At 38.4% G+C, this 15,155-nt stretch overlaps 1 protein-coding gene across 1 annotated transcript in view; it reads right to left on the bottom strand.

Moving 5' to 3' along the window:
• Positions 1–15,155, bottom strand: part of adgrb2 (adhesion G protein-coupled receptor B2) — a 363,394-nt gene that overhangs the window by 259,402 nt on the left and 88,837 nt on the right. The window contains exon 2 of the mRNA XM_065292273.2: positions 7,042–7,861. Within this exon, the coding sequence (XP_065148345.1) occupies positions 7,042–7,846 (805 nt within the window). The 5' untranslated portion in view covers positions 7,847–7,861. The remainder of the gene's footprint in view (positions 1–7,041; positions 7,862–15,155) is intronic.

The raw sequence follows: 15,155 nt of genomic DNA, 5'->3' as shown, positions 1-15,155 counted from the left end.
TTGACGAGATATCTCGTCAATGGCGGGGAAAGAGTTAAAGGTGCTCTAAGCGAATTGAAGCGTTTTAGACCATAAAACATTTTTTGTTACATACCGGAAACATCTCCTCACTATCTGCTTGCTGCCTGTCCGCTGATCAAACTGTAAAAAAATGCGATCTCTGTAGACAGCCCAGGCTTCACAAACGGCAATATCAACAAATGGCCAAACCTAGCAGCACAAAACAAAACAAAGTATTCCAGCCAATAAACGACAAGAAGGATTTGGGGGTGGGGGTTGGGCGCGTTCATGAAAGCACGGAAGGGAGGGGGAGGGGGAGGAGTTAGCTACGCTCTGTCTGTTTGAAAACAGTTCAAACATCAACAGGAAGTGACGTCGCACATTATTCGCTTAGAGTGCCTTTAATAGGTGACGCAAAGCGTTGCCGAACTGAATTGTGGATCCGTCGCCGCGTCACTGCTGTTGCTCATGGCAGAAGTTAAACATTTCTCAACTTTTCAAGCGGTAACGCGTGCGTCAGCCAATTAGATCGCCTTATGCAAATAACGAAGGCAAAGACAGCCAATTACGTTGGCCATGCTTCAGACAAGCCTTCCGTTAACCGTTAATGCTTCTGTCTAGGGATGGACAGATTGTTGATTGTTAAGAATTTCGTCGATCACGTTAATTTGTTATCAATTAATTGAATGCATTTTTTTTATCTAACTCCTGTTTCACAAATACTCCGTATGCAATGCGTTTGCGTATGTGTGCGGCGAATCCTTCAAGCACCCGTTGCAGTGCGCTGCTGACCGCTTATTCTGCATATAAAACGTTCATGTGATTGACACTTTCTGTGAACACTTTTCCGCATAAACAATAGAACAAAGCATAATTTTTTTCACAAAACAATATATTTTAGATATTATTTGACAGACTAGTAAATGTGGATTAAGGATGTTTAAAATCTCTAGCCTGGTGGTCAGGATCTGAATGGATCAAATCAGCAGTTTTGCAATGCTTTATTTATCTCCACATATATCATAAATAAAAATAAGCAGAGTAACTTTGCAAGTCTAGCCTTCCACATTATATATTTCCTACTATGTATGTATATGATTTCCAAATAATAAACGAGAGTATTCAACGACAAAAAGCGTCTCATATGGAAATAAATCCTCACAATATTATTATTTCTCAAAACTTTATGACAAAAGTAAGCAACTGTATTCATACAGTTATTCAAAGACGCACACATTATTCCGCATATATTTGAATATTATACAAAAGTATTCATATAACGGCACGTTTCATATGGCAAATAAATATCCTCACATTAACATAACAGCATAATGAAATGAATAAACAGACAATGAAACAGGATTGAAATATAAATGTTATTATTATTACCGGAAAAAAGCAATATTGCTAAAATAATCTCTGAGGTAAATGCGTCAAAAACGCTGTTACCCGCACAATAAGTCTAAATGAGCAATTAAAGTGAAAAAAGCATTATTAGGCAATGTCTCAAAACTTTATATGACAAAATATATTTAAAAGAAATGTATACTTACAGTTATTCAAAGATGCACATATTATTCCATATTACTCCCATTTATGAGCACGTTTGTCTCTGGCCTGCTCTGTTATGTAATAGATTGACAGGTGCGCATCTCCGTCTTTCAAACATATATAATTTTGTAATTACTACCTTAGGAAAATTAGCCATGATTTTATCATTGTGAAAATGTTTTTTTTTTTTTTTTTTTTTTGCAGATTAAAACGATTTGTATTTCCGCAATTTTACTACAAATACCATGGTTATGGTATATTGTGGAGTTGGAGACCATAGTAAATTTGTGTCTACTGTTGTTTTACAACAAATAAAAACTAAAAGACTATGTTAGTATAATTAAACAATGGTGAATGGGGCTCACAAAACGCACGCTGTTTCACAAATACTCTGTATGCGGAATAAGCCAAGTTAGCGCTGAGGTACTTGTGCATCCCGGTCAGTCTCCTCGGAGCGGGTGTTTTCGGCGGCCGCTGGACTGACGGTCACCATGGGTTGCGGTCGCGTCTGACCCCAAAAAATGCTTTTATTTCTCAAAAAAAATCCGTAGACTGGTGCAGAAGTCTTATGCGAGTTACTAAAGTTAGTTATTTTTCACGAGGCTTTAAGTAGCCTAATTTGTTATAGCCTAATGTTAGGAAGGCTAATATCTTGCACTTTCTTCTGGCTTGAATAATTTTGAGTTTCATTTTGACAAAACCTTTCAGATCTAAGTATTATGTGTTTTGTTTAATTTAATGTTAAACATGAATCTGTTTTTTTTTTTTTTTTTTTTGGAAATAATGAGGTCTCTGTTTAAGAACGCTGGCTCGCAGCTGCAGGTTCCGCTGCTTTAGAGCACCGCACATGCACGCACTATGTTTGAAACATAGTTTAACTGTCTGCCACAAGTTGATCTTGTAATAAAGGTCTCATCGAGGAAAAACACGCTGTATATTTGTATTCATTGCATTTTTTAAGTATAAAAGTTAAATAACAAATTTTATTATAAAAATATTAATGATTAATCGATAGTCGATCGTTAATTCTCCCGACGATCGACGAAGAAAACTTAATCGAAGGCCCATCCCTACTTCTGTCCCTTGGGAATGTTAAGCAAAGGACTTCTGGGTTGGTAAAGTGCAGAGGTGTAAAGTACTTGAGTAAATGTACTTCGTTACTGTACTTAAGTATTTTTTGGGCTACTTTGTACTTGTACTGAGTATCAAAAATATAGGCAACTTTTACTCTCTACTCAATTACATTTTTGATCGGGTATTTGTACTCTTTACTCCACTACATTTGAAATGACACTTAACGTTACTCGCTACATTGTTTATTCGTCAAATAAAAACGAGACGAAAGTGTCAGAGTGTGATGATGGATAGAATTTGTGGTCGCGAGGTTACACGCAAACACACAACTGAGGGACTTCATTTGGCTCTGCGCAGAGCAATCGTATGAAATCAAAGTACTGCGAGAGCGAATCAAATGCATATGGAGAAGTGTGGTCTCGCGGTACTTTGATGTCAAACGCTGAATGGCTTGCGTTTAGCCACCGTAGCTGGACATCTGCGTGCTGCGTATGTCACAAACTGTAGAGAAAAGTTCGCGTCTGGACTGAAAGAAGAGATAAAGAGCAAACATATGGATTCATATCACATTTGCTTCAGTCAAGGGACCCTTTGTTAAACTTGTGATGCTACAATCAAAACAAAAGTGATGCGCGATTGCAGGATCGGGTCATCCCGCAACTCAAAGGCAAGCACAAATGTTTATATACTCTGATGCTACTTTATCAGCTAACCTGAGCTGGTACATAACTTGATATAACTTACTATATAAGCCAAAATAAACCAGCGAGGTCCTGTACTGATTGCCCGAGTAACTTAAGTACATTATAAGATTGATAATAAGTGTACAATTTCACTGTCCTCACATTTAATCAAGTATGCTGTAATGTATTTACTATAAAGAGGGATGCATGACGGAAGAAATGTAGTGCACTTTATGTGAGATAGTGGTGTTACGTACTACATGTGTTTACAATTAATCTTTCAAATGAACAACTTCACGTTTTTAATATGCATTATCATATTTCTGTTAGTGTAATTTTAGTTTACTGGAATTTTTTAAAATATTAAAATTATATCTTATTTAGGATAGGCCTATATAAGAATATTTGGTAACACTTTACAATAAGGTTCATTAGTTAACAGTAGTTTATGTATTAACCAACTTGAAAGGGGTCATATGATGAAAATGTTAGCATTGCCACTTTGTAGGTTTGAGCAAAAATGTGTCGTTTTGGGCGTGTTTTTTTAAATGCAAATGAGCGGATGAAGTGCAACCACTGATCACAATGATGGTGGTTTGTTGTAATTCAAACTCAATTGTGCTGTCAAGTCCTTCCTTTCTCTTTCTTTCTCTCTGTACTAAACGGCAGTGCAGTGGTTGGAGAGTTCAGATTAAGGGGGCGGTATTATTCTAATAAGATATCCTTATGACATCATAATGAAAGCCAAATTTCAATGACCTATTTTTGCTCACACCTACAAAGTGGCAATGCTAACATTTTCATCATATGACCCCTTTGAACAAACCATGAGCAATACATTTGTTACATCATTTATTCATCTTTGTTAATGTTAGTTAATAAAAATGTAAGCTTTAATTGTTTGTTCATGTTAGTTCAGAGTGCATTAACTAATGTTAACACGATTTTAATAAAGTATTAGTAATTGTTGAAATTAACATTAACAAAGATGAATAAATGCTGTATAAGTGCAGTTCATTATTAGTTCATGTTAACCAATGTAGCCAACCAATGTTAACCAATGAACCTTATTGTAAAGTGTTACCATATATTTATATCACAAAGTTAGGTTATATATTTATTCAGCATGGCACATTCAAGTACACAATGACACTAGACTAAAATGAAATGGGTTTAAATTAAATTTAATGTAGATTTCTAGACTAAAATCTCATGGCATTTAGTTGAATAAAATTAGACTAAAACTAAATCAATTCAGATGACAAAAATAGGACCAAAACTAAATTAAATTTTAGTCAAAAGACTATGACTATGTTTAATCTGTGTTTGTTCTGCCAGGTCAAAATTTTGAGGTGTTTGATTTCTTTTCTATATTAGGAAATAAAACCTCATAAATAAACTTTCTTAGTTTTCACTGCCCAGACCTACAATGTCTCTTTGTGTTGAGGACTAGTGCATCTTTGAGCAAACATTCAGTATGAGTAAAAATACTTGAGTACTTTTAAATTGGGTTACTTTAATACTTTTACTCAAGTCGTATTTAAATTGGTGACTTGTAACTTGTAGTGGAGTAATTTTTACAGTAAGGAATTTGTACTTTTACTCAAATATGGCTTTCAGCTACTCTTTACACCTCTGGTAAAGTGTGTGAAGCATGCAGCAGTGCAGGCATTGCCGAAGGCTGCATCAAGGGTGCACAAGTCCAAAATGACAGATGGGACACCTTACGGACTCGTAGACTAAGCAAGCATGTGCAATTTAAGATCTCGAGACCGGAAGTCCACATGAAGTGCGCCATTTGGGACAGGGCCAACATGAATGGATCCTAGCAATTGTGTTAGGGGTGTGGCCATGCGCAGTGGCTCTAGTGCCTCACTGAGCCTCCGTTTTAATCCTAAACACAAAAATGTTCAAAAACTATTTAACAATCAAACTCTGCAATTCAGTACTACATAGTTTACAGTCTTTGCGCTGTGTTTCAGTATTTATTACATTTAAAATGTGTTTAGAAACTATTTTTAATATTGACTTTACAGAGTATTTAAGTCACAAGGAATTCATGTTAAGTATAGTTAAGTATTTTTAAGTGTAGTATACACACGCTAAAAAATAAACGTTGGTTCAACTTAAAAAGTAAATAATCTGGTTGCCTTAAAATTTTGAGTTAAAGTTGACAGCAATTTTTTTGGACAATATTTTTATTTAACTAATATTTTTAATATGAATTAACAAAAAAAGGCAACCAGATAACTTACTTTTTTGAATAAGTAGTCAAGTTTACTGATTTCATTTAAGCAAAAACATGGATCTAATAACCTCATTGTGTAAAATGTGTAATTATAAGTGATACGATGCATATGCCAGCATGCTCTGATATTTATTATGTAAATATCTTAGCATACATTACACTTAATTAAACCTACGCCTAAAAATAGTGTCAGTGAACTCAGAGCATAGGGTTTCATACAGTTTCTGTGGTAATAGGAAATGGCTGCATCTCTGTAACATACACATTGGCAGTGTCCTCTCTGGCACAGCCAATCAGCATGCTCGCTCAAGGGAGAATAAAACTCAGTGTGGCTTTAGCTGAGAGACAGTAAGGCAAGCCAGCCAAGCCATATCTGAAGCAGACACACACACACACACACACACACACACACACACACACACACACACACACACACACACACACACACACACACACACACACACACACACACATCTTCCTATTTCACCACCAATAACACACACACTCCTTAGCTCAATCTCTTACGTTCAATCTAAAACAACATTACACAAACATGCAAAACACAATTTTCAGCATGTGTGGCGGTTTGATAATGACATGATGTTTATCACCTGCATGGACCCAGTAACATGTCTGTAAGCATAGCGACAGGTGTAGATTTAACAAAAATTTACGCCACTATTTAAGCATCTTTTTCTTATTAGGGATCATCAGTCAACACAATCCTTGCAGTGAACCATCCTCCATCTCTCTCTTATCAATACAATACAAACTCTAACCACAACCATAGGAGACAGATCAATATCCAGGTCAAAACAATAAGCATGGCTCAATGATCAAGGGCTAGTGTAGGATTTCCTGACCAGCTGAATGATCTGTTTACATTTGTGTGAATATACGACTATCAAGATTTACTGCAGCTGCAAAACTCAAAATGTAAGTCATGTTTAATGATCAATATAATTAGAAAGCAAGCCAGCCATTAAAATCATTAATTTTGAACCCTGAATAACAAAATACAGTATCACCTATACCAAATGTGACAAGTGACATCGGATATTCTTTATAGATCAAAACTAACTAAAGCCTGTAACATCGCATTTTGTGATTTTGTTCCTGTGCAACAAAGCTTATCAAAAAGCTCCTAGTTAAAACACATGTTCGGGGTCATACGCCTCTCCCATATCAGCCAAAGCCAGCGGGGGAGTCAAACCCTGAACCTCTGATTAACAATTTACAAAAAAATGTCCTGATTAAAGGCAACAAAGTCACTTTCCCTTTTTATAATCAGAGACTAATAAGTTCTCAAAATCTAATCAGCAATAAGTGAAATTCTTTGCTTGTGATCCAAATATTCACCATTAAGCAATGACAACCATTGATGCCCAATCAAACAAAGTAGCTTGTAAAGCAGCTTGATTGGTTGGTTCAAATAGAGTAGGCTGTAAATGAAACAGCTTGCAGCCAGAAAGAAGCCTGACTTACCTTGCCTGACATCTCTTGGTGCGATAGCGATGCCAGTCTTTGAATGCAGCTGTGTGACACAACAGTCGTCGGGTGGCGATTGCAACACACTGGCGTCTGGGTCTAAGGAGCGATTGTGGGGTGTGGTGGGCAAAAGCAAGACCGGAGGCGCAGTGTTGGGGCAAACGCAACCCGTTTGGGTGATACTGCAGCTCTCTGCCTCCCAACCTGAGCCGACGTGCAAGCATTCCTCGAACCATCGACACAGGACCCCACACGTAAACTGACTGGAGTTTTCGTTGTTGATAAGCAGTACCTCTACGAGCCGGAAGTCGAGAGTTTCCGCCGACAGAGTGGTTGCCCCTTGCTCATCCTCGCTATTGTTGTCTGCGCTGGGGTGAGCAGTCAAGCACAACTGCACAAAGTTTTTATCAAACTGTAGGAAGGTGTGTGGTCCAGGGACCATGCAGAGCTCAACGGCTTCAGAGACTGAAGGAAAGGCCTGGTCTGGGGGGCCACAAGTCTGATTTGAGAGGTAGTGGTCCAAGGGCAGCACTAGAGGGGAAAAAGCTAAACAGGCGCCGGCATGGCGATTGAAACGGAAATAGAGTGAGTACTTGGTGGGGTCAGGGTTCTCCACAGTCCACGAGCATCCGGATGCCAGAGCCGACGGGCTGGGAAAGAGGTCCCTGAGCGAAAAGGAGCCGTACAAGACCCCAGCCACCAGAGAGGAGCAGGGGGCAGCCTGACCTAGCGGCTCCGTGGCCCAGGCCAGTCCAAAAAGGTACGACAGCACAGACAGACAGAGATGACCAGCAGTGTTCATCCTATGTCATTTGTCCTGCAAGGGAAGAGAAGAGATATTAGGAATTGAGCATATAAATTGGTTATAAGTATGTTACTAAAGGTCTTATTATCCAAGATATGAGTTTAGCTTCAATCAGGTGAAAATTAACTGTGTTTTGGTGGCATGTATTCAAATACAATGTGCATAATAAAAACAGATTAAGTACAGTATGCTGCAAATGCTCAATGTTTATCTTTCTTTCTTTATTCTTCACACCATTCCAGCATCTACTGTATGGCTATATTCATGGTGAGAACTGGTTAATCCAAAGTAGAGGTCGACCGATAGTGGATTTACCGATACCAATATCTAGGTTGGTCCCTACTTGCCGATTACCGATTAATCGACCGATAGTTTTTCAAAATGGAAGCTTAAAATATGCAGCCTAGCTGGCTAAATCATGAAGAAAATAACCATTTGGATATAAACTCATGCAAATGGATGGTAATAATCATGACATTAAACATTGGGGTTGAATTTATATGCATGTATTTTTGTTTGAGGTACTAATATTAATGTCATGTCAGCTTTGACAACAAACTTAGGATCCTGCTGGATTTGCTGGACTTAGGATAACAAAATAATTTTTTCATAATGATATGAAGCAATGGATGCAACTTTGAAAACTGTTGCATGGATTTTTGCAGATAACCGATCGTTCTACCAATGAACTATTGGTGCCAATTAATCGGCAAAACCGATTAATCGCCTACCTCTAATCCATACACAAGTTGATCCATATACAGGTTGGTGGAGGGGCAATTTGGTATCTCCAATTCACCTAATTAGCCTGTGGGAGAAAACCAGAGAACCCGGAGTAAAACCACGCTGACATACGGAGAACATTCAGACTCCACACTTGCTGTGAGACAACAGTGCTACCCACTGAGAAACTGTGCCAGCCGCTTAATGTTTATAAAAAAGGAACAAATTAAATACAATTTATAATTATTCAAGTAACTACATTTGAGGAAAATGTTGAAATGCATATAACGTTACTGCCTAAAAAGCCCTTCAGACTCGGTCAAATGCACCTATTTGCTCTTTTCAAGTAATTCTGAACAGCTTGATCATTGGCTTTGAAAAGAGTTGGAGTTAAACTCCCTATACTAGCCAAATTTGCTTTGTGCAGTAACAATTTTGCATCTGTAAAACAAAAAGGAAGAGAATTAAGACTGAGAAAATCAAAGACGGGCTTAACAATGTTATCCGAATATTAGATTTGTTAACAGATCTACATCGCTAATCTCTTAATGTGTTCTGTGGAGACACTGCTGTGTTCATAAACAAACAACCAGAGAGAACGAGTACAAGAAAGAAAAACTGAGGCAGGATAAACAGAATAAGATGGAGAGCAACGGTCGAGCCACATATCGGCCCATTTATGCTCTCTGACAGCATTAATGAAGCGGAAAGTTTTACTGTAAATCAGACCCTTCTGTGTTGATTCCTGACTGCCAGACCTACTCACAGCTGCGATTCGCAGGCCTAATACAGCCCCATGCGGTCAGCCCACCCCCTGGCACCCACGCCTTTGTCTTAATTATGTGTGGTTAGTGGGTCACATTACTGAGATAAAGTTGACTGTAGTGGGATGTCCTTCATTGGAGGTCCTTCTGCTTTACTTTTGCTTAGATCAATAGGCGTAGTTTCGGACTTTGTTTTATTCTTGCTTTCTCTGTGACAATCTGTCTCACTTTCTCACACTCGCTCTTTTTCTGTCACTCTCTCCTTCCCTTCTTTTTTCTCACAGACAAGACTTGTAAATCATTTCAGGGCTGCGTGTTCTCTCTGTGAAGGTCGCAATCCTATTCACAAAGGCACAAAACAGACACAAGCACTTTTATCCGGAGACTGAAATCCCTGACGGTTGGACTGAAAGGAATGATGACTCTTCTGTGGAGGGTTTAGCCCTTCAGCTAATCTGCGGCACTCTCATCTATGCACACACACACACAAATGCATGGATCTATTCCCCTACTGTGACACATTTACAAGTCTCCCACAGACCTACATGATACACATTGCAGTGGCACAGTTAGCGCTTGGCAACCGGATTGGCTAAAAGGTGTGACTATGGGTTGAAGAGTATGAAGACAGTATGAATAGCAACCGAGAATATCTTTGAATACATGAAACCATAGTGAATTGAACCAAAGTAAAGTGAAGTAAATATGAAAGTGATGAAAGCTAGTGATGCCCATAACACCGGAAAGTATTTTTTACAACTGACACAATGGATAGACAATATACTGCATTTGGGATTCTAAAAATAAAGTTTTTTAAAGTGTTCTTCGCAGGGTTGCCATAGAGCAGGGATGTCCAAACTCGGTCCTGGAGGGCCGGTGTCCTGCAGAGTTTAGCTGAAACTTCCCATTAACAAACCTGCCTGAAAGTCTATACCGTGTTTACACGTACATGGTTATTTAAAAAATTTAGACATTTCCCTTTGTTTGCGCCCTAGAGAGAATTCGCCTTTGAAACCGATTCTTTCTAAAAACTTAGGCCAAAGTTGAGATTTTGAAAACCTTTGTGTCCACGTTTGCATGTAAAATGAGACAAACGGATGTTTAGGCAGCCAACGTCAAAGTATGCGCCAGAGCTCGCAACTCCAAAAGTGCGGCCTATGTTTACATGTGATCAAGGAAACGTTCAGAGTAGCAGTCACATTTATGTTGGTGCAAACTCTTTTTTTTTCATTTGCAAATACAGCTGCTCCATTATGTCGAGGAGCAGAGACGAATGAGTGCTCGGAGGTCAGCAATTTTACCCTTGTTCAGCTTCATGCGGCACTGCAAGAACCAACAGGCGGATGACGTCAACGTACAGCGAGAGCGAGATGAGAAATCACATGTAGAAGTCTAATTTCGAATCGCTCTCGCGGTACTTTGACGTCATCCGCCTGTCGGTTCTTGCAGTGCCGCATGAAGTCGAACACACCTATTGCAACAACTTCTCCTCCGTCCAACATGAAGAACCAGTCCGCGTCACCACCAGCGCCGCTGTTGATTGGCTTATGTGGGCTTGAGCTTCTCGTTACACATATATACACGTGTACATGTAAAGGAACACTTTTCTGAAATCTGACATGTGTGCAAGATGTTAGTTTTGAAACCGGAGAGGTTGAAATGTCCGTTTATGAAAATTGCTGCCCACGTGTAAACGTAGCATCAGTCTGCCTAAGAAGATATTGATTAGCTGGATCAAGTGTGTTTGATTAGGATTGGAGCTAAACTTTGCAGAGACATCGGCCCTTCATAAGCAGGATTGGACACCCCACCAAATAGGAAATATTTTTGGTTCTTCAAATTATCTTTTTAGTCAAAGGTTCTTAAAGCAACAATTTCTTTCATGCCGCTCTAACTCTGTGCAACATAAAGGTTATGAGGACGGTAAACATTCTTTATGGAACCAAACAGCCTTACAAATAACCTTAATTTGTTATTTATAACCTTTAGTGTAAAGTCCTGAAAATGTAAAGAGGATATATAGTGAAAATCTGACTTTATCCACGTTTAAGTGCTATAATTGGGTCCCCAGTGCTTCTATCAACTTAGAAAATGTGAAAAAGAACAAACCAGTGACTTAGTTTTGATAAACCATTCTTTGCAAGCATGTGAAAAATTAGGTAATTGAAATTTGTCTCCCCTTGTGATGTCAAAAGGGGATCTTATTATAATAATACCCCTTAAAGTGACACTTTGTATTTTTTTAACCTTCATGATATATTTTCAAGACCTGTGTGATGGTACATCGACTTAAAATAGGTTGAATGACATGTCCACCATAACCTGACAGGGTCTGTATCGCTTTTACTTGTACTTTTAAACTTGGGGTTTCGGGTAGTAACCCGAGCAACTACAAAAATCTGCTTTACGGCATACGTCACTTTCTCCACTTCCTCAAATTCAGTCGTGAGAGCGCAACTATTTATTTTCATGATGTTTTTGTCATGGCCGAAGCAGCAACTAAGAAAAAAAGAACAAGGTTTTGTCGGATGAGACCAGAAAGAGAAAAGGGGAGAGTGACAGAATAAAAAGAAGGACGAGGATCAATTATATTGGGCCAGCGTTCACTCGGTGGTGTGAACTAAAGAAGGAGGAGGGGTTTCTGACTGATGCTGACTTGGCCCTCATGCTTTTGTACTAGTAAGTAATGTTATCATGCTTGCATAAGTCCTTTTATAAGTCATTTTTTACGTGAATTTTACTGGAGAACACTTGGAGAGTTTAGAGAGAGACTTATATCACGTGACATTGTGGGGCCGTGGTGGCGTCATGGACCTACGAGACATGCGATCCGGATTCGATTCCCCTTCAAGGCAATTTTTTTAATATAAACTTTAACCAAGTTACCACCGTTACAACTGGCTTGTAAATGAGCTTATTTTATATGACACCTGACATGCTGGAAGGCACACTTTGTGACTTAAAGAGTTTTTTTATTTTCCTTTGCGACAGTGCTGCGGCGCTTGTGGCCTCTAGGGGGGCTAGACATGAAAAATACATGTCAAAAAGTTACATGGTGTGTCTTTAATATGAGAGAAATAGAGATAGAAAATCATTGACAGCACAATTAAGTTTCAATTTCAACAAACGGTCATGGTGATCAGTGTTTGCATTTCAACAGCTCATTTGCATTTAAAAAAGGACATACCCCAAAACGGCACATTTTACTCATAAATCATCAATACGGTATTTAATTGCTTGCAGCCACAGATGTTGTATTTTTTGTTTTTGAGATTCTACAGGAATCCTGAAAAACTTAACGGCAGACCTGGTGCGATTTTCAAAGCCCACGACGCAAGTAGGCATTTTTGACGATACCAAATAATACGCAACTCAATCTGCTGTAATGACATTTCTGACCCCCCAACATGCACAGTGGGAATTGCCTGTGACGTGAACTGTCAAGGGGTCTATACTCTGGGGACAACAAAGATTTATCTTACATCTTAAAAGTCTTGTGAAATGTCCTCTTTAAGGTACTCAGTTATATGGGGTTGTGACTCTCATTCATGATCATAATTGTGTGTACACTATGTACAGTATTAGCACTCTAAAATAGGACTGGCAAATGCATTGTGCTTCCATGTGAATGTATAGCAAGAAAAAAGTGTAAGGGACTGCAAAGAAACATGCACCTAGATAATCTGCTGTACTCGGCCCTTTACATTAAACCAGCTATAAAACATGTCCATGAACCTCTACCGCTCAGTTGCTAAGGATGCATTCTTTCATGCATATTTCAGCCTCAGCGTTCATAGGTAGAGCATCAAAACCGTCACATTTGGAGAGAAAAACACATTTGTAAAGTGAAGCATCTGTTAAGGCCATTAGTAATATGCCAACGTGTCCCAGCAGCACATTAGCACTGTGCATGAGGTGTATGGGAATCAGTCACCAGTGATGCAAGTTAAATGGAGCTAGGAATTGGTTCTGAAGAGCCTTTAGACGAGGCGGATGAAAACATGAAAGTTTAAAGTGGATACATCTTTCATATAATGAGAGGTTCCTGACTCTAGCTTATTATGGCTTGACTTAAATAAAAAAGATGAATTGGCATGAAGAGAGGCGAGTTTGAAATGTGTACGCACTCCATTTCAGGAGCCCTTATCTATTCAGTACTTCTCTTATGTTTGTGGTAAATGCTTATCTGGTTTATTTATTTACTTTGACTTATTTTGAAAGATTATGATGATGAAGAATGCGGCTTTTCGTCACTATGGAGACGTGTATTTGAACATGTGTAATATGGATGCGATTATTAATGAGCCTTGTGTACAAATCCTTCCAAATCCGATTCACGCCACTTTCATATGTGGTTATAGATCACGTGTCTGACCAAATCTTAAGCATTGAATTAAAACGCATGCATTTCTTGAATATAATCCAACACTGCAGGCATGGATTCAATCAGTGCCAGCAATAACTTTCCTGTAAAAGTAATTAGAAAATGACTATTAGAGGAAACCAGTGGAGATGTGGCCAGATAGCACTTTTAATTGATATTGGGCGAGATGCTTTAGATCATGCAAAACTCGAAGGAACATATCACAATCGAGCAGTGTTAGTAATTAGTGTTGTAACGTGTAGGGCTCTAGCTGAAAGTGTGAAAGTTGGGAATGATTCAAGGGGCCAAAAGGTTCAGAGGGGCCAAAATCAATTCTAGTACTGGTGTATTTACGAATAAATCATTGAATGTATTTTGTTGAAAAGTATGTGTGATGCGAATCGTTTAACCTTTTAATCTGTCCAAAAACAAATATGATGTTCTGAAACTAAAAGAAAAGTAATTTCTAAAGACATTTAACAGGTAAACAAATTAACATTACAGTACATGTTAACAGGCACATGAGATTAGATCAAGCTAAACTCATATTCCTGTAGCTCAGTGGTAGAGCATTGTGCAATACAAAAGATTGAGGGTTCAAATCTCAGGGAACACATAATGTACTGATAAAATGTATACCTTGTAATGCACTGCCAAATGCACAAATGTAAATTACCTGTTTACCACTCCTCAAAATCCTCATTTATTTCTAATTTCATAACTGCGAAATTCAAATGGGAAATAACCAATGATAGCCATTTTAAAATACAAATAAATAAATAACAGCTTTTGCTTTAATGGACAAATATACACAAAGTAATTCATTGCACTACACTGCATCAGCACCTTGCCTACACATTCATCAAGCTCAGGATAAAATCTGACATGCTGAACATTTCAAAATGATCAAATAATGCATTGCTAAACTTTACATTTCATTTACTACGACTATGTGCACACGTTGTTTCAGTAAATTCAGCTAAAATAATTGCCTATAGGATAAGAAATATGGTCAAATAAATGAGGACAGAGATGTAAGATAAAACACAGAAGAACAGAACTTTAAAGGGATAGTTTGGCCAAAAATGATATTAAACCCACGATTTACTCACCCCCAAGCTGTCCGAGTTGCATATGTCCATCGTTTTTCAGACAAACACAATTTCGGATATTTTATAAAATGTTTTAGATCTTTCAGTTGATTAAATGTAATGTACGGGGTCCACACATAGTCCACGACCTTCAAGTCCAAAAATAGTGCGTCCATCCTTCACAAATTAAATCCAAACGGCTCCAGGATGATAAACAAAGGTCTTCTGAGGGTAATCCGCGCAGTGTTGTTGTAGAAATATCCATATTTAAAACTTTATTAACGTAAATAAATACCTTCCGGTAGCGCCGCCATCTTAGACTCCTCTGTATTCAGGAGAGAGTATTAGCGTAGTGTACGCACTTT

The sequence above is a fragment of the Paramisgurnus dabryanus genome, chromosome 19, assembly GCF_030506205.2.
Source record: "Paramisgurnus dabryanus chromosome 19, PD_genome_1.1, whole genome shotgun sequence".
NCBI classification, from domain to species: domain Eukaryota; kingdom Metazoa; phylum Chordata; class Actinopteri; order Cypriniformes; family Cobitidae; genus Paramisgurnus; species Paramisgurnus dabryanus.
This window is presented reverse-complemented; position numbering and strand designations above follow the sequence as displayed.